Below are 21110 nucleotides of genomic sequence, written 5' to 3'. Positions count from 1 at the left end.
TCTGTTTGGATGTATTTCTTTGCATTTTATTTGAACGAAGTTGGTAAGTTCTTTCCAATTAAGATCTCCTATTTCTAAAAATTCACTAGTGGAATCGGATATACGCTCTCTTAATTCAAGTTTGGTATGGCTATATTTGATTTCTGATTATCTCAACATCTGTAATCGATTTCTATCAATTTTCCATGATATCATGAATCTTTCTCCTACTTTCAGTTCAATTTCTAGTGTTATGAAGGTGTTTGGTGTTTAATACAACTTGTTGAAGTTGTTTGACATTGTATTTCAAGGTAAAGTTAGGACAATTGAATAATGCACAGAAGGTGTTTGATAAAATGCATAAGAGATGTTTCAAGCCAAATTCTCAGTAATTGACTAATTCCATATTTAAAACATAGTTTCTAGTAATCTTAGACATGGATTTTGTTATATTCTATGTATTCTGCCATATTCTATGTATTTTATGTATTTTGTCAAAATATGTTCTATGTTCTATGTATTATGCCATATTTTGTGAGAATGTTTCTGTCATATAACATGTATTATGTCAGAATTACTAATAACATATATTTTATGTAATATGTATTCTGTCATATAACATGTATTTTGACATCTAAATGTTCGATGAAATGTCTATATATAAGACTCCATCTTTTTTCATTGCAGTTTTGGGATTACATGATTGTATTTCATATGTTATACGTATATTGGTTTTTACATTTTTTTTGATGATTTCTTTGTCTATTTATAAGGATCATGGTCTTTGTTGATACACACCTAGCACCCACATTATTATTCTAACTTCATTAATTGTTTTAGATGAATTTTGGTTTGTTTGATGATAATGCCTAACAAGTGTTTGTTAAAATGCCTGAAAGAGAATCTAACAAATTTAACATTGTGGTATGCATTCTGTCAGAATTACTAGCAACACATGTTTTATGTAATTGTTTAAAAAGGTAGTTAATTTGTTTGTGTATTATTTTGGTTCAATTTGTGATTTTGAATTCCAATTTCTATTATCCCTCGTTATTGTATATTAATATTAGCAGTAAATATGATACTTTTGAATGTATTTTTTGTATTCTGTCAGAATGTATTCAGCCAGAATAAAATCTATGTATTCTGTCAGAATGTATTCTATGTATTTTATCATATTATATGTATTCTACCAGAATATATAAAGTGATAGTAATTGCAAGTAACATGTTTTTAACCATTATTAGTTTTTGTTGTATTTGTGATAGGAATGGCTGGAAGAATGCGTTGAAAACTTAATAAGAATAACTTGAAGAATGAATAAAGTTTGATCATACTCACAATTTAAGATTGTTGTTATTTTATAAGAATTTTATTATTTTTGTTGATCTTCTTTTAGAATATGTATAATTATATTAAAATGTATAAGACATTTAGTCTGTAAGAATATGTATGAATTTGTATTTAACTTCGGATGTATAAGAATATATTAGAATGTTGTTATTTTTCAACCTCGAATTTAAGATTTTTGTTATTCTTCAATAATATTCTAATAGAATAAAATTTTGAAAGAACATCATTCTAACAAAAGAAAATATTTTGACATAATAAAATCGGTTATGTTTACAAATTACGTTAGAATTAAAATTGAATTAATTAAAAAAATTCAAAATTTTTAAATTAGGAGAATTAATTATCCCTAAAAATCCGAAAATTTCCTTTATAAATGTAGTTAATTGTCCAAAATACCATTTTGTTAAAAATTATGTGATTATAGGGTACATGTTATCCCATTGTAGTATCATACACTCTAAAATCATGTCAATTGATTAATTTCATCCGTTGGTCCAGATCTGTACATTCTGACACACAATAATTAGTAAAAACAAAATAACCTAAGCTTATATATATATATATATATATATATACACACACACTGGGTGTGAGACCCATATGTTATACGGGTTTGATAAATCAAAAAATTAAATATGAAAGTTTAAACAAAATTTTATTTAAATTTAAAATTTAAAATTTAAAAGGAAACATATTAAATACTATATGAGTACTGATATTGTAATTTATTGGTTATTTTCAATTAAGGCAATTGTTAATTGATGTGTAAATATGATGCGTTAATTAAAAAAATATAAAAAGAATTAGAAAATGACAAATGGAAAAAATAATTATTCAAAAATACCAAAAAATGACATTTGTTCAAGTTAATAAGAGAATGACATGTGTCAGAATTATTTTCATTTATTAGGGAGGATATATATATATATATATATATATATATATATATATATATATATATATATATATATATAATTTAATAATTATTTGAATATTATTATGTATTAATCAAAGTATTATTATTGTTATCTATGTTTAATAAAATTCAATCCTAATTTTCATACTTTTTTTAGCGCTGATAATACCGGTTACTTTCCAAAATCATTGTGAAACGAAACATTTTTTATGTTATTTGAACAATTTATTTGTATTAATGAATTAGGATTGTACTTTTGCCATAATTATGAAGCTTTATTTATGTTTTATAATTTAAGTGGTATAACTTTTAATTATATAATTACTTAATTGATTTTAAATGGGTTAACCCATTTATGTAATAGGTTGGGTCGAAAACTACAGGTCAATGCAGTGACAACCCATTTATCTAAAAAGTTAGATTCGGTTGAAATTTTGAACCCAATTATCAAATAGGTTGAACCCGAACTCAACCCAATTCGACCCATTGTCACATCTATTTATAAATAGTGTTTGCTCATGCAGTGGAACTAACAAATCACCCCACCCCACCGCACCGGTGTAGGTACACATTGCAGCCTAACTAATTAGATATCAATAATAGTTATATTAATGTTCAAATCTATTTCTTATTTATGAAATTAAAAGTACATTGCTACATAAATTATTTGACTTTGTGGAAAATGCATGTATTATGAAAATTATGCATAACATGTGAAAAATGCATAATACATTATTATTTGAAAAATGCATAATACATATGTATTAGTAAAGATTGATTTATTACAAATCACATGGAATAGCGGGTTGAAAGTTAAGATGATGTTTCTCTTTGACTTAAATAACCTCAACAAGAACATAACTTAATCCAGTAAACTATAAGTTAATATTTCTTTTTCATTACACGGTAAAAATAAAAAACTACTAGTAAAAGCCGAGAAATAAGGGGTATAAGTATAAAAAAACAAGTCAAAATCTGTGTTTCATTGCTTAAACAATCTTTGCAAACATTGATTATAAGTAAATGTAATGTAAAAGCCCAGAAATATGGGGTGGGGTATAACAAAACTACACATATATGCACTTGCCTTCCCTAAACAAACAATATATTTAAAAGGGCCATTCACCTCCACATGAGAGTGACAGAGATGAATTAGGGTTGTTGATTGTGAGGCAAAACTGTAAAACTTCAAATAGATGCCCAAATTATTGGTAAACTCTTTTGTATATCACTGAACAAGATATAAAGATATATATATATATATATATATATATATATATATATATATATATATATATATATATATATATATCTGTGATTTTCTGATAAAATATGGAGAAATCACAGCCACTTCACTTGTGCACATCTTCACCTAAATTGTGAAAACAACCGAATCTAGGTTTCTTTTCTTTCATCCACAAATCAGAAACTGCATATCACAAAGAAAATTATTAAACTGCATAATCATCTTCATAAGAAAAATAAAAATATCAAAGGAAGAATCTAACCACTCAAACTACAAAAGCTGCAAGAAGTGCATGCATCAAGGCCCAGTAAAGAATTAGACTCAATCGCAGAACAGGCTGTCTCTGTAATGCCCTATCACATGAAACCCTAAAAAACACCATTTTCATAAATCAGAAATCATAAATTTCATAGAAAAAATCACACACAGAATGAAAGAATATACCATAAGCCATCAATGAAGTTTGTAACAGGCCTAGTGAACTTTGGGACAAGTTTTGATGTTGTAAGAGACTTGAAACCATGAGCTGAAAGAACAAAAAACAATTAAAATAAAATAAGAATCTATATTAATTTCATAATAAAAGTAAAAGAAAAGAGGAAAAAGATAATACATTTATCATCATCTTCATCTTCTAACTTATCCTTTTCATCTGAGTCCACATCATCTATGGAAATGGCAAGTTGATCATTATTTACTTTTCGCAAGCTTCTAACTTGAGATGTTGTCCCTTTTGGTTGCCATGTATTAATCTTCATCAATTAAAAAAAACAAATAAACATTATTAGTAAATAAATGAAAGTACATTGCTATTAAAAAAAAGTTTAACTTTACCACAGGTTCAACTTCCACAATTTCTGATGTCATGGATGTTGCTCCTCTAGCAGATTCATCATTATCTTGATGCAAACTCAATCTTGATTCTTGTTCTCTCATGGAACTTTCAAGAATCTCTCTTTTACTCCTTTCAACATGCAATAGCTCATCTTTACTTTGTGCCACCTGGCGTAATTCTTTCAATTCAGAAACAATAGTTGTGATTTGGTTCTTGAGTGTTTCTTTATATTCATGAACTTGATTGGATTCGCCATTGTTGTCATCAAGATGCAGATCTTGTGTTTGTAACCAAGTTAAAATGTCTTGGATGGAATCCAATCCTTTTTTGTCAGATTCCAATGCTTGTAAGGAATCACCTGTGCATCTTGTGATTTCATCTCTCAAGAAAGAGATTTCAGAATCGCGTTCTTGAAGCTGGGATTGAAGGTTATCGATTTCAGAAACTAGGGTTTCTGAGAGATGATGAAGTTCATCGAATTTGTTGACTGTGATTGAAAGTTTCTTTAATGCTTTTCCACGTGCAGCTTCGGTGTTTTCCAAATCATGATCTTTTTGTTTCATAAGTTTTTCTAATTCTGTGATTTTGTTTGTTAAATCTTCCATTTGGGCTTCTTCTTCATCAAGCGCTTGTAATAAAGCTTCAGCTTCTGCAACAACAGAAAATCAAAACATGTTTAAAAAACTACTATCTTGATAAAGATTTTTATAAATTTAATAATCAGTCACCTTGTTCTTTTGATGTTAAAGCATGTGTAAGTGATTTTACTTTTTCTTCTTGACTTTCTTCTACCTCTTTTACCCTTTGTTGTAATGCTTTACACTCAGCATTCACAGCTTCCAATTGCCCTTTTAAGTCATTTACTTGAGTTTTGGAAGATTCGAGTTGTTGTAAGTTGCTCATGGCAGATGCTTCAGCTCGTTTGATCTGATTGACCAAGTCAACACAGATTCTATCCTTCTGAACATCTTTTTCAGTCAGCTCTTTCTGTAAACTAGAAATTCTTTCCTTCATTTCCTTTAGGTTCGCTTCCATATTTTCAGTCTGAAAACTGTGAAAATCCTTCACATGTGACAACAATCTGTTCACCATATTCATGATTTGTTCTTCAGAAACAGAAAGTGTGTCTCCTTCAATGAACAACAAGGATTCATCATCTGAAACCATTTGGCCTTTGACTTTTTCCATTTCAAAAACTGAATTCTTGCAAGCTTCATACAGCATTGAAATGTGTTTACATAGGGCTAAATTTTCTTTCTCTTTCTGTTTATTAATGGATTCAAGGGAGGATTTACTGGAAGTCATTTCCTTATGAAGAGTCGACACTGTCTCAGATAAAACAATAGCTTCTTCATGTAAGGATTTTGAATGGGCTTCCAGTTTTTCTTCAAAAAGACTGATGTTAGATATTAAATCCTCCATGTGGGTCCCAACAAATCTCCATAAATCAACGATTTCATCATCACTGTGTTCCTCTTCTCTTTTGGTGTCCAAGAAAAGGTTATCCTGAGAAGAGAATCTAATTAGAAACATAAAAGTGTATTTCTATAACATGTAATTTTACTGAAAATCAGTATTGATTAGTTTACCTTGGAATCCTTTCTGAGAGAGGTGTTTGAAGCATCACTTGATTCCAACAATGATTTAACACTGGATTCAAGATTGTATAAATGATCCAAATCTTTGGGCAAAACATCATTCACAAGATTGTAGATGTTTCTTAATTCTGGCTTTAATTGTTCAAAATCAGATTTCAAATTCATCAGTTCTTCAAACTGGCTACTTCTTTCATCCAAATGAAGAGCTGACAACTGTTCAAGATGTGAGAGAGAATCCCGCATGGCAGCCTCTGCTGAATCTTTTTCCCTTGATAGCTTTGAAATCTCATCAACAAGATCTTCATTTCTTTCCTGTACTTCATTCAGCTCTTCAAGAAGTAATTCAGCAGCCCTTTTTGATTTTCTTGAATCTTGTTCAGCAGACAAGATTCCATCATGCAAATCGCGACATTTTTTCTCAATTTGTTCAAGTTTTTCAATCGGGTCATTATTTTTCGATTCAACCCCAACATCAATCTTTCCCAAAGCACTTAAAATCTCTTCCACACGATTTTTCAAGAACCGGATTTCAGAATCTTTATTTTCCACCAAATCTTGGAGGGTAAACAAGTCTTTCATCTTTTCTTGATGTCCCAAAAGTGTATTTTCACGAACTTTAATCTCGGAAGTCAAACGTGCCACCTCAGCGGTCAACTCATTGATGGTTTTGAACGATTCCTTCATCTTTTCTTGATTGTCCGAAAGTGTGTTCTCGCGAACTCTGATCTCGGAAGTCAATCGTGCCACCTCAGCGGTCAACTCATTGATGTTTTGCTTCATGGTGTCTCGTTGTTGGACTAAAGATTTCCCTTTTCTAACTGCAACATTTAACTTCTCTCTAACTACACCAGTCTTCTGCTCTTCTTGAACAAGTAACTTCTGTAATTCTTGATTCTTTACCTCTAATGCTTCAACTTCATTGACCAAAGACTGACTTTTTTCCATGTGTTTATCCCTTTCATCCTTCACTTGCACTAAATCACCTTCAATCTCCTCTAGCTTTTTCTCCAAGACCTCTAACTGTTCAATGCTTCTTTCTCCCGAAGGGTATTTTGGATATTTTTCTTCTAGCTTCCCCAGCAAACCTTCGAGACACTGAATATCATTCATACTTGAATCAAAATCTTCCATTTCTGGATCTTGAAGCATGTTCTTCACTAAATCCTGCAACCGCTTTATTTCACCATTAACATGTTGTATCTGCTCTTCATCCACATGCTTCTCATCTAATTTTAATTGCAATGCATCGATTTCATTTTTTAATTTAACATTCTCGATTTCATACGATGAAACTTCCTCATTGATTTTATTATAATCTTGACTCTGAGCCTCAAAATGAGCTAAAATCTGGTCTCGTTCATCTGCAATTGACTTAAGATTTGCCTCAACATCAAGTAATCTTCTATTAGACTCTTCAAGATCAGCAGAAAGTGACCCACGAATCTCTTCCAAATCTTGCTGAAGAAGGGCACAACGGTCATTTGCCTCCGAAAGAACAACACATAACCAACCGATCTTATGTTCTAGCTCTGATGATTGCAATTGCGGGGGCATATTTGTCTTTTCCAAAACTTCTTCACAACGCTGCACAATCCTACTTTTCTCCATTAACGATTGTTCAAGGAGGGCACAACGGTCATTTGCCTCCGAATAAACATCACGTAACCAATCGATCTTATGTTCTAGGTCTGATGATTGCATATGCGGGGGCATATTTGTCTTTTCCAAAACTTCTTCACAACGCTGCACAAGACTGTTTCTCTCCATTAACGATTCTTCAAGGAGGGCACAAAGGTCATTTGCCTCCGAATGACCAACACGTAACCAATCGATCTTATGTTCTAGCTCTGATGATTGCAAATGCAGGGGCATATTTGTCTTTGCCAAAACTTCTTCACAACGCTGCACAAGACTATCTCTCTCCATTAACGATTCTTCAAGGTGGGCACAACGGTCATTTGCCTCAGCAAGAACAACACGTAACCAGTCGATTTTATCTTCTGGTTCCAATGATCTCAAATGCAAGGGCATATTTGTCTTTTCCAAAACTTCTTCACACCGCTGTACAAGATTATTTCTCTCCATTAATGATTGTTCCAGCATCTCATTTTGCTCAGCCAACTCATAAAACTTATTCTGAAGATCCTCATAGTTTCTTCTTAATTCATCTGAAACCGGTTCCAAATCTTCTTTCCATCCTTCTAAAGGACCAGAACCAGGATACGAATGAGCTCGCTCAATTACACCCGTTTGACTCGGTTCATGGGAAACCGATTTTGCTAACCAATCAATCTTGTCAATAATGTCTCTGTCATGGAAGTGTTCCGGAAGGTCCAAATCTTCTAGAATCTCTTCGATTCTCTGAAGAACAGAATCTTTTAACAGAAAAGATTCTCGTAATGCAGTAGCTGAATTCCGAATGTAGGAGAGCTCAGATTCAAGAGCTTCCATTCTCTCACCAGCTTCAGAGTATGATTTAAGCTTTGTTTCAAGCTCTTGAAGTGCAGCATCTTTCATTGTAAGATTCTGCTTCAGGGTGTCACGTTGTTGAATTAAACCTTTCCCTTTTGTAACAGCAATATGAAGCTTTTCTCTCAAAGCAGAAACACGATTCTCAGATTGATGAAGTTCTGTTTCTTTTATCTTTGTTTCAGATTGAATGACAGCAATCTGTTCAATTGCAGACCTCAAACTTTCCTTATAAATGGAGCTTTCGATTTCATATGGGATGATTGAAGAGGTTAACTGGTTTACTTTGGTCTGTAACTCCATCAATTTCAAATCCTTGGCTGGATTATTAAGCTTTCTGTTTGATTCTTCCAAATCTTTTATTCTTCTCAACAAATCCAAATTGTATTCTCTGTTTTTTGCTTCGAGTTGTGCACGTTCACGAAGAATCATTATTAATCGTTCGATGAACACATCATAGTTGCTGATTTCTAGATGATCCAGCTGTTCATTTCTTGTATCATCTTCACTTTCTTCTGTAGAACCATTCACAATTTTCTGAAGGTTATCAAAGACTTTATGTATTACATAGGCAGCAAGCTCATTCGTCTGTTCTAAATCTTTGATTTTTTCACTCATTTCTTTGTAAGAATCTGAAAGTGAGTTACGGGTTTTGAGAGAATCTTCAAGCTTTTCTTGCAAATCTTGGATTACTTCAATGGCTGCATCAACAGAAGTAGTTACACGAGCAAAGATATTGTCACCCACAATTGCTTCACTTGAATGAATGACGGAAATGCCCTCAATAGATGCATCAAGCTTTCTGTGAAGCAGCTCCAGCTGGTTACTAAAAGAAGCCATGTCATCCACTTGTAACTGCAATTCATGGATTCTTGATTCAGAGTTGTGAAGCTTTTCTGTAAGCTCTGAGTTTTGTGTTTTAGTGATGATCACTTCTTGCCTCAAGTCTTCACACAAATTTACAAGATCACCCTTTTTGGATTCAACCGTGTGCACATATTGCTTCATAACCTCATCCAAGATCACATTTTTCAAGAATATTTCCTCAAAACTATTACTCTGCTCTTTCATGGCTTCCATGAGCTCTTCTAGTTTCCCATGAGAGGCTCTTTCTTCAGACTTCATTTTCCAATCATCCAATTCTGTAACCTTAGCTTTGTACATGCCCAGATTACTAGTAAGAGTAACATTTTCCTCAGTGAGTTTTTCAAGCCTTAGGGCACTGTCTCTTGATTCATTCATGGACTCCTCATATTCCACCTGAAGATTCTTCAATAAAGTTTTGCAGCTTGTTAACTCTGTCAAACACTCCTCCTTTTCGAATCTTAAATGGTCCAAATCTTCTCCAAGTTTGGTTCTTTCCTTTGTTACCAGATCAAGATTCTCACTTAAGTTAGCAATTTCTGACTCTAAACTTTCCATTAACTTCTTGGATTCCAATAACTCCATGGAAACTTTGTTATTCTCCTGGATAAAGTGATCATTTGCTTCATTATTTTTACTTCTTTCCTCCCTCTCTGAAGCAAGAACCTCTTCTAATTTCTTCCAGTCACTTAGCAGTTTGTCCTTTTCAGAAACATACTTTTGTTTTGCCTCTTCCAGTTTCTTCATTTCATCCATTACAAGAGCAAGAGTTTCTTTAACATTGACTTTTTCAACATGTGCTGATTGCAGTAAAGATTTGCACTCCATCAAATCTTTACTCAACTTTTCATTCTCCAGAATCACATCTCCTTTCTCCTTCTCAAGTTTATCTTTCTCCTCTGTCAATGAAGCAACATTGACATTCAGGGTTTCATTTTTCACCTGCAAATCTGAAACCAAACCCTTACTATCAACCAACTCAGATGACACATTCAACAGTTCAGTTTCCAATTCCTGGATGCGAGAAGAAGACCAGTCTAATTCTGTTTTTGAGAAAGAAACACTCATATCAAGCTCCTCCATTTTGTTTGCAAATGTGTTCAGTTCAGATCTACATTCGGCAATCTCTTCAGAAAGGGTTCTGTTCTTGCCTTCAAGATCAGCAATGGAAGTAATAAAAGATGATTTCTCATTCTCCCATTGAAGATGGTGCTGTTCAAACTCCTTTCTTACATCCCTTTCTTCACATAGCTGCAAGTGAACCAATTCTTTTTCAAAATTGTTGATATATAACTGCTCTTTGAGTTTCTCTGGGAACTCAGCAGAGCCAGACTTCGTATGAATGTCTACCACTACATCTTCATTAGTATCACCGGAATCAGCGATTGCAACTTCATGATCAGAAGATGGAAGAAGCACAGAAGCAGAATGTACATCTGCATCAGTGTCACCGGAATCACCAATTGCAGGTCCAAGATCAGAATATAAGAGCCCAGAAAGAGAATGTTCATCTGCATTACTAACACCGGAATCACCAACTGTAACAGAATGTACATCTGCATTAGAATCACTGGAATCACCAATTGCAGGTCCATGATCAGAATATAGGAGACCAGAAAGAGAATGTTCATCTGCATTACTAACACCAGAATCACCAACTGTAACAGAATGTACATCTGCATTAGAATCACTGGAATCACCAATTGCAGGTCCCTGATCAGAATATAGGAGCCCAGAAAGAGAATGTTCATCTGCATTACTAACGCCAGAATCACCAACTGTAACAGAATGTACATCTGCATTAGAATCGTTGGAATCACCAACTGCAGGTCCCTGATCAGAATATAGGAGCCCAGAAAGAGAATGTCCATGTGCATTACTAACACCGGAATCACCAATTGTAAGTTCATGATCAGAAGATGGGAGCCCAGAAACAGAATGTACATCCACATTAGAAACACCGGAATCACCAATTACAGGTCCATGATCAGAATATAAGAGCCCAGAAAGAGAATGTTCATCTGCATTACTAACACCAGAATCACCAATTGTAAGTTCACGCTCAGAATATGGGAGCCCAGAAACAGAATATACATCCACATTAGTTTCACTGGAATCACCAATTGCAGGTCCATGATCAGAATATAGGAGCCCAGAAAGAGACTGTTCATCTGCATTACTAACACCGGAATCACCAATTGTAAGTTCACGATCAGAAGATGGCGGAAGCACAGAAGCAGAGTGTACATCTGCATTAGTATCACCGGAATCACCAATTGCAGGTCCATGATCAGAATATAAGAGCCCAGAAAGGGAATGTTCATCTGCATTACTAACACCGGAATCACCAATTGTAGGTTCATGATCAGAAGATGAGGGAAGCACAGAAGCATATTGTGCATCTGCATTAGTATCACCGGAATCATCAATTGCAGGTTCATGATCAGAAGAAGGGAGCGCAGAAGCAGAATGTACATCTGCACTAGCATCACCGGAATCACCAATTAAACGTTCTTGATCAGAAGACGAGGGAAGCCCAGAAGCAGAATTCACATCTGCATTAACAAATGCAGGAAATCCATCACGCTCTTCACTAGTTTGTTCTATTGCACTGCTTGTAGATTCTTCCATCTTAGCATCTTCTTCAACATCCCCCGAATTAACTTGATTCATGTCCCCTTCAACATCTATCAAACTGGTTCTATTATCTTCCTGCAATGTCCCTAACAAACAAACAAACAAAGAGATTTTGGTTATAAACCACAGAAATATGTTGATTTTAAAACCCCAATTATATGGTGGTAAGAAATTGTAATTGAGAACAAGAGAATACAGGCACAACCTACATCTGGTACCTGATCTTCCCCATGTGCAGCAATCATTTCACCTGCTTTATGAGCAAAACTATCATCAAGTACACCCTTCAAACCAACAGATAAACCACTTTCAAGTTTTCCTTCAATATTAACTATTTTTGGAGGAGAAAAAGTTGGTATCGCATCATCAAGATTAGAACTTTTCAGATCTTCATTTGAGACTGAATCATCAACTTTAGAAACTTCTATTGGTGCAACTGATGTGGAGGAACGATCAGGAGCTGCCACATCAGCATTAGTAGCTACAGAGGTATCTGTGGAGGCTTGTGGAGATAATTCAACAAGCTCAGTGGCTGAAACTTGTTCAGGTGATGATTTGGCAACAGATGATGAGTCACCAACAAACACATCACGTTCAGGTTTATTGGCCTTACCCGAGGATTTACTGCCTTTACCATCCTTCTTTTGCCGATACTGTTGAAGCTGATAAAGCATAACAAATAATGTCAAAACCAAATTTCAAACTCTTTTAAGTTTAGTCAAAAATTTATAATACTTTAAAGCTACTCTAGAGCACCAGTGCAAGTATACAGACTCTATGCTGACATAATAGCAGTGCCATTTGGATATTCACATTAGGTGGCAAGATGAAAGAGAGTGTAAACATAGAGATAATAATAAGGGGGTATTCAGATTTATGTTTTCAAAGTCCTTGAAGATTTAGAATCAAGGTAATGGGCTAAATCCGATTACTTTGACCCCAAATAATCAGATAATCAGTTTTTTCCAAGCAATGCACATCCAGACACATCCTAAGATTAAGCAAAAGTAAAATTTTGTTATGGAAGCCATGGCTAGTTTTCTATTGCAAAAAGAGCATCACAGCTGTTTCATATAAATGAGTTTTAGGGTTTAAGAAGCCTTGAGCATTGGTACAGGATTTTCCCCCTTTTACAATGTCAAAAATTGATAAAACCTAAGTGCTATACGAACGAGAACAATCAAATCTTCCTTCATTTCAGTAAGATACAACAGTAGAATCAATCAAAGCAGTTTATTTCCCAATATTTCTCTATTCAAGCAAACAGTAACTGTCGATTCGTAGTTCTAACTAACAAATCACAAGTTTAAATTACATTAAAATTTACCCAACACTAACCTTTTTACGGCCAGCAGCGAGCAGATCGGTCCTGTTTTTATTTTTGTCCATCAACACTAATTCTTTTAAATCCTCAAACCCAAATCATGATATGGCTCTCAACCCCCTTGTAGATGATTGAAACCTGCAAATGCAGCAATTCGACATTAGAACAACCACGTAGAAGCTAAAAGTCAGAGGATTAATCGATCCCAGATCACGAAAATGGAAAAAGGAATTGAAGTAACCTTCGAGCAGGTTAAGGGATGTGGATGGATCTTGTGGGCTGGGGGGGATTGAAAGCGTCTTTTGTTGAGATCTAAAGCAATCGATGGTTTTTTCTGCGTTTGGGTGACAAAAATGCCGCTGTTACGTCTTGGAAGGGTATATTTGAAGATTACGCTTGCCGTGTCTGTTCTACCATAATATAGGTAGCGCATTACGATTTGTTCTATCTTTTATTTTGTTATTAAAAGGGTGTTTGGCTAAATTTAAAGAGTTTAAGTAACTTTTAAATTTATTATTTATAATAGTATGGAATCGAAAATCGGTCATTTTTTGATAATTTATTATCTTTAATTTATCAAAAAAAAATTGTGACTTATATTTAAGTTATTATCCTTAACCCTAAAGTTTTTTTTTGAGTGTTGTGAGCCCTTTTTGAGTGTGTTTGAAGCTCTTGGAAGAATGAGAAGTTTGGTGCAAGGTGATGATTCAAGCAGAAGCCTTCAAATCTTGATTATTTGCATCATTTCTAGCATATTGTGGGTATAAAGTTCTATCCTTACTTAATATTTTATTAGATCTTTTTTTGAGTTAAGTTTTGATGTTTTTAGCCATGTTTGGGTGATTGGTGGGGTTGAAGGACGTCCCAAGTGTTATTCTTCCGGATCTATGGTTCTTTTGAGCTCTTTTGGCATAAAGGTGTCAACTTTATGGTCCTAAGGGCTTCATGCATTCATTAAGTCCTTCTTTTGGTCTCTTTTAAGCTTTTGAGCTTCTTCTAAGTATGAATAAGTGTAAAGTTAGAAACTTTACATGGCCATCTAGCCTCATATGGTCAGATCTGCATCTTGGAGTTGTGTCCTTGTGGAATAAGTGCTTAATGATTAAGTCCTTACCCTTCTAAGTTTAGGGTTTGGGTTTTGAACCCATTTTGGTGGTTCTTATGGGTATGGTTGGGAACTTTACCCATCTTAGGGTCATTTCAGTTAAGATCTAAGTGGGAGAAGTTGTTAGTTTTGAATATATCGGATTAATGAGTTAGGTTGTTTGGTCTCAGGTGAACTCGACGAATTGGACGGCCAACTCGATGAGTTGTTTTGGTTTTTCCCGTTTTGGAGTTGGTGTGGGTCCACTCGGCGAGTTGGATCGGGTTCTTCCTGACTTTGCAGTTGTCAGAGGACCTCGACGAGTTGAAAGACAACTCAGCGAGTTGGGTCAACTCAGGCAGTTGACCTTGACTTTTGACTTATGCCTTTGATCAAGTTTGTCCCACGGGGTCTTTGAAGCAATATGAATTGGAAATGTGGGCTTAGGATAAGGCCGGTATGGGATTGGGCCCAATTTGGAAAATTGGGCCATTAGTGGGCTTTCATGGATTTTGTGGTTTTGGATATTGTTGGTTTTGGGCTTGTGCGTTTGTTATGTATCTTATTAGGCCAGTCGTAAAATGGTCATTTTACCCCAAGTATGGATTTTGGATCATGGTTTGGATCCTAATTGCTAATTGGGTGATATTTCGGTATTGTTAGCTCGAGGAGTTGTCATGGCAGCAGTTACGGATTTCTTGCAGTGAGTTTCAGCATTCGAGTTGAGTTTCCTTACCAAGTTTAGTGGGTCGAAGGCCCCAATGTCGGCCCATGTTATGTTATGTTATGTTATGTTGATATAATGATAATTGTCTTCGTGATTCTTGCATGTACCTATGTTTATATGCTAGTGGACTAAGGTCTAATGTCGGGCGGAGCCCGATGATTATCTATATGTTATGTATATTATCTGTGTATGTGTTTATATGCTTTCCGATCTCAGCTCGATGATCGGGCGGGGCCCATTGAATGTTTACTGTATGTTTGGTATGTGGTATCTTGGGGAACTCACTAAACTTTGTGTTTACGGTTTTTAGTTTATGTTTTGGGTACTCTAATTTTCAAATGAAAGAGCTCGGGACGATCGCAGCGCATACACCCGTGTTTTCCTCAATATGTTATCTTTGGGAATGAGCTCTGATAAATGTTTTTATTTAAATGTTTTTTCAATGTTTGGACAAGTCATAATGGTGTTTTGTTTATAATAAAAATGAAAATTTTACTCTGGATTTTTGGGATGCTACAACTTTCATGTTTATATTTGAACAAGTAGACACGGTTATCGTTACAATAGTAAATAGTAAATGTAATTGAGGTCATTATTATTTCATACATGGTTCTACAAGGCCAACCCACATTAGTATGTATGTGTATTGGTCAATCTTTGGTAATTTCACTTGAACATTAAAAAAGACATAAGTCATATTTTACATAAAATATGATTTACATTACTCAAATTGTTGGGTTTCTATGCATCTAAACATACTATCATGTGCAGCGGAAACATAACAATAATCTTATGTGTTCATGCACCCTAAGGATTTAAGTTTCATATTATTACTGCTACTCCACTAACTATAAAACATAAAGAACGAAGAATAACATACATCTTATGTAGCCATTGATCTTCATGCTTGAGATCTTTTCCTCCTCAAAGTTGTTTGGATGAGAGGAACCAAACCAGAATCCATCTAATGGTATCACACCCAATGAATATCAAAAAGAGAATAAAAAGAACTAGGATAATGGTCAATTTCACAAACCCTAATAGGGTTAAAAATCATCCCTTATAGAGGGAGGAAGATAGTAGGCGAATTTGTCAAACCAAGGTGCCAGGAATTATATGACAACCCGAAATTTCTATCATGTACAATAGGTCAATTCAATCAAAGTTGGACTCGTTTTGCTATCTTTTAGCACTGTTTATGTAACGTCCAAAAATTTACAACCAATTTAAACTTTTAAAAAACAACCCATATTCATTAAGTTATCACAAAAAGGTTTTCAATTCATTTATTATCAGAGTATCCCAGAACATTAACATAAAACTGAGGAGCGGTACGATCACGCCTTCGCCTTACCACGATCTCCTGAAGTACCTGAAACAATACACTGAAACTATAAGCCCGAAAGCTTAGTGAGTTACTCCAAAAATACCAACCACAATACCATACACATATCATATCATATCATAAACAGAACAGCCATGCATATCGAGTCTAGAGTGTGACTGGTTCGCCTACACCAGGCCTTCAGTCCACCCGGTCCACTCTCTCTCCAAGTCTACAGTATGACTGGTCCGCCCGCACCAGGCCTTCAGTCCACCTGGTCCACTCTCCGAGCCTCGGCACGTCTGGTCCGCCCTCTTGGGGCCTTCAGCCTATCCAGACCGCTCGTCGGGCCTTCGGTCTAACCGGTCCGCCCTGGGTATGTTAGCCTACAGCACAAAGCAGGACCCGCCTCAACCCAACCCCAGTCCAACAACCATGTGCACATAAACATATAATCATATAGCAATTCACAACTAATCAACCAATCTAGCAGATCACATAACATAGCAACATCCTAACCAGGATATTGACCTAACCGGTCACTAACATAGCATCATCCTATATACCAGGATACCGACCTTAACCAGGTCTCTAACATGGAATCATCCTATATACCATGATACCGACCTTAACCAGGTCTCTAACATAGCATCATCCTATATACCGGGATGCAGACATAGCAAAGCAATAACATAACAACAACTACCCGGATTTCCATCCGATAAAGGGTCGGCCTTGGTGCCTTAGACCCTGTTGGTATAGTGAGGATAACTCACCTACTATAGCCGACTGAAGAGATAAGATCACGCTGCCTCGACCACCGACACGAACTCCACCACTGAACATTACCAAATAAACAAATCCAATAAATATCAATAATTACCAAAATACCCTTGGAAGTCAACTGGTCAACCCTTGGTCAAAGTCAAAGTCCTCAGTCAAAGTCAACCTTCCTGTTTGACCCTACTCGCCGAGTCAACCCGTCGACTAGTCGAGGTCCTTTACTCAGAAACTCCCATAATACGACTCAACTCGCCGAGTCGCCCCAAGACTCGTCGAGTCCGACAATCTCAGAGTCCCATCCTGCCTAACTCACCGAGTCGTCCCTCGACTCACCGATTCGAGGCTTAACCAGAAAAGGTTAGGGTTCCACGAACAGACTCGCTGAGTCCAAGGCAATCTTCAACAGACTCGCAGAGTTGTTCTTCCAACTCACCGAGTCCAATTGTGACATCTTCATTCAGACGATTTCAGGCCATTTCATTGCTTCCAATACATAGATCTAGACTCCTAGGGCCAGATTCACACGTAAATTTTCCAACTTTACGTGCATGCAAGGCTCAACAAGCTCCAATTAAGCTACAAGGAGGTTTTGGGACAAAGATACTCTCAACCAAGCCCATTGGCTGATGCTTTAAGCTTCCATGGCTCACTATTAACCTAGATCTGAAGTAGCAACTTCATATCTAAACTCTAAACCCGAAATAGGTTCCAATCAAGCTAAAATTCCCAAAAACAACAACCAAGAATGGATCTAGAAGGAGAAAACTCAAGGTAACGACTTGTTACCTCAGAAATGTGCCCAAGAAGGAGTAGATTTCGGATCTACAATGATCTCCCAATGCTAGCCTCTTGATCTTCTAACTTTCTCCTCTTAAATTCTTCTTCCAAGCTCAAACTTTAACAATGGAGGCTCACACACACTAATTAGGGTTTTTGGAACTCAAATGGGCAGTAAAGAGGCTGAGGGTGGCTATAATGTGCTTTATATAGGGCACAACTCCCGAAATTAGGGTTTTCTCCCTTAAGCACCAACTCGCCGAGTCCAACTGCCAACTCGTCGAGTTGATCACTTAACACGTGACCAGAACCGCGACTCGACTCGCCGAGTCGACCTTCCTAATTTACACGAAGAACCCTGAACTTGCACTTATGAACTCGGGGTGTTACAGTTTAGGGGCTATTTGAGTGTTCTAAACCTATTACAATCAAGGTAGGATCCTAGAAACGGGATAACACGATGCATATCAAGCAAACTCGGGCCAAACACTCCAACATATGGAGTATGCGGTCGCACACTTGAGTGTACGGCCACACACAAGTGTGTGCGGCCGCACACCCATTCCAGCCACACACTCCTACCTATAAATATGGCCCTTAATCATTTATGAACACTTTTCCACTTCTACAAGTCTAGAACTCGAAATCCTCTCAAGTATCATCCAACTTTTCACTCCAATCTTCAATTAAGTAAGTAATTCATCCTTTGATTAGCTAATACATGACCTTGACTAGCCTTCCCCTCTACTTTGATCCATGAAAGCACCTATTTGGTGTTAAATCTTCAAGAACACCAAGAACACACACTACCTTTTTGTTGGATTAATGTCTAAGTCCATAACTATAATTGGTAAGACTTGACCCGACCCGGCATGGTCCATTTGGGTTGCATGGCATCATGCACTTGGATAGACTAAATGAGAGAAATAAGACACTTATGGTTATTAATATATTATAAGTTCTAGTATATTAATAATAAGAATAATAAGATTATTTAATTAGTATTGATCAAGAATTAATCTAGGATTAATTAAGTGATCAAAAGAAGACTAATTAAATATATGGGTTGATTGTGTAAATCATCCATACTTATATAGTGGGCTAATACTCCATGGATTATCTAGTTGGGCTAAAACCCATATGATGCTCCATGGTGTTTTTGTATTGATATTTAATGGAAATGAAAGGCCATGTTAATTAGGGTTTACATGGTGTAACCCTAACTATATGTGCATCTTATTCTTGACCAAAATCGGCACTAGTGTGTGTAATAGAAGGGCTAGCCGATTTTCATGAAATGTAGAATTCTCTCAAGTTATTCCAAGTGTATTTGGTGTTGTGTGAACCATTTGAGGTGTCACACTTGAGGCACTTGGCACTCAAGCTTCATGAAGACATTCTACATCAAATAAGTATGTATTCTATCTTGTTATATTCATTGTTTTGTATGCTATACTAGGATAATACCTTGGAAGTTCATATTTGCATGTATAATAGAGAAAACATAGATCCAAGGTATTTAGGGTTGCATGTACACTTAGGAGTGTTAGAATGCTCAAAACCCAACTACTTTCTAAGTCTCATAGTGAGTTCCTTTGGGACTCCTATGAAACAAACTAAGACAAGACCCTTAATGATCTTATCCATTTCCTAAGATCAAATTCCTAAAACTTTATGGACATTGACAATGATAACATTGGATATCTAGTAAGGCTCTCTCTTCCCAATGGAGAGGGATCGGCCATAGTCAATTCAGGTGACCAAATGGTAAAGAGAAATGCTAAGTCTGTGATAATCCCATGTACCATTGTCAAAGAGTCCATATGTTTATATTGCCAAAGGAAGGGGCATTGGTTGCGAAGCTGCCAATTTACCTAAGGGTGTTAAAGTCAATAAGTTTGACTCTGCTTCAGGTAAAATTTCACTATCTAACTCTGCTAAGTTTCTATTATGAGATCCTTGATACATGATGTGACTGGGTCACATGTTGATGTTTTAAGAATCAAAGAAAAGTAAAGAAACTTAAAGAAAGAGTATGTTGAATCTGATCGCGTAGATGGATTTCTATCGCATAGTTTGAAGATCAGATTCTTGAGCTACTTTTTCCGCAAAGTTTTAAAATAAAAGAAAATTTTTGATTGTATTTATTTTAAAATATCCTTACAATGGAATTTGAGGAAAAATTGTTGCTTATATGATTCCATTAATATGAAATTGATTCTTTCATTTGTGGTAATGTCTAAATTTACCAAATAAGGAAAGATTCTCATCACCCAAGTTTCAATTGAACCGGAACTTGGAATCATGCAAGTTGTATAGCATGATGAATGATAACTTTCAAGTATTGGAAAATTAAGACTAATTACTTGTTCACATGGATGTGTGAGTCAAGTGAAGGACTAAGGGATCGAGTACACATTCTTGTGCACTGATTAAGTCCACCACAAAAGATCGATAAGACTATTCGTCATAGTTTACTAAAGCTCAGTAAATATGATTATACTTACAAGCTTAAGTGTAATTCTGAGACATTGGAAAAGGTTCCAATGTAAGGCAGAACGAATAAGAAGAATCAACTTAGGCAGAAAGATAAAAGTTTCTCAAATCTGAAAAGATGGGAGAGTACTTTAGTATCAATTTTAGGATCATCTTAATGATTAAGAAACCATAGCACAATTAGCTCTCTAAGGAAATCTTAGTGCATTCTTATGACTAAGAAGAGGAACTTGAATTGTTGAAATGGTTAAATCAAGAAGATGAGTCATACTTCGTTCCAATACAAGTCTTAGAGTCATACTCCAAGATTGTAATTTGAGTGACATATCTTAAAGAAGGTTTAAAACACGCGTCAAATGTAAGAGTAAAAGTTTTCTACCCTTTTACATTTGAAATTGGTAAGTTGTGATGTTTTGGATAAAACAAAGACCAACTTAGTCCAATTGTGTGAAGTGTTTGTCTTGATTAGAACCCACACTATCTCTTGAATATCTGACAAGAAAGTCTTATATGTCAAGAGGACAGTGGGAGTCTTAAAGGTCTTGAAAGTCTCAAGAACTAATCAAGAATAAAACCTGAAGCTCTTCACTAGCACACGACTTGAGGTTTATAACCTATCGTGTTGACATATTTTGTGCCCATTCCAATTAAAGTTGGCTTTGCATATGAGTTCTTAGAGTTCTTAATTTGTTGCACAA

At 35.5% G+C, this 21110-nt stretch overlaps 1 protein-coding gene across 6 annotated transcripts; it reads right to left on the bottom strand.

The window, feature by feature from the left end:
• Window positions 1–3204: 3204 nt before the first annotated feature.
• Window positions 3205–13640, bottom strand: LOC111908092 (trans-Golgi network-localized SYP41-interacting protein 1). 6 transcript variants are annotated; one of them, XM_023903930.3, is made up of 10 exons: window positions 13463–13640; window positions 13236–13359; window positions 12103–12559; window positions 5919–11983; window positions 5058–5835; window positions 4329–4978; window positions 4108–4246; window positions 3939–4020; window positions 3757–3862; window positions 3205–3677 (listed from the first exon to the last, which is right to left on the bottom strand). In XM_023903930.3, the coding sequence occupies exons 2-9, from the start codon at window positions 13284–13286 to the stop codon at window positions 3760–3762; spliced, it is 8325 nt and encodes a 2774-aa protein (XP_023759698.2). In that variant the 5' UTR covers window positions 13287–13359; window positions 13463–13640; the 3' UTR covers window positions 3205–3677; window positions 3757–3759. The 6 variants fall into 6 exon arrangements, with proteins under 6 accessions (XP_023759698.2, XP_023759699.2, XP_023759700.2 ...); XM_023903931.3 differs by having other exon boundaries at window positions 5919–11972; window positions 12107–12559; XM_023903932.3 differs by having other exon boundaries at window positions 5919–11972; window positions 12116–12559.
• Between the last annotated feature and the right edge of the window lie 7470 nt (window positions 13641–21110).

This window comes from Lactuca sativa, chromosome 5 (assembly GCF_002870075.4).
Source record: "Lactuca sativa cultivar Salinas chromosome 5, Lsat_Salinas_v11, whole genome shotgun sequence".
Lineage (NCBI taxonomy): Eukaryota > Viridiplantae > Streptophyta > Magnoliopsida > Asterales > Asteraceae > Lactuca > Lactuca sativa.
This window is presented reverse-complemented; position numbering and strand designations above follow the sequence as displayed.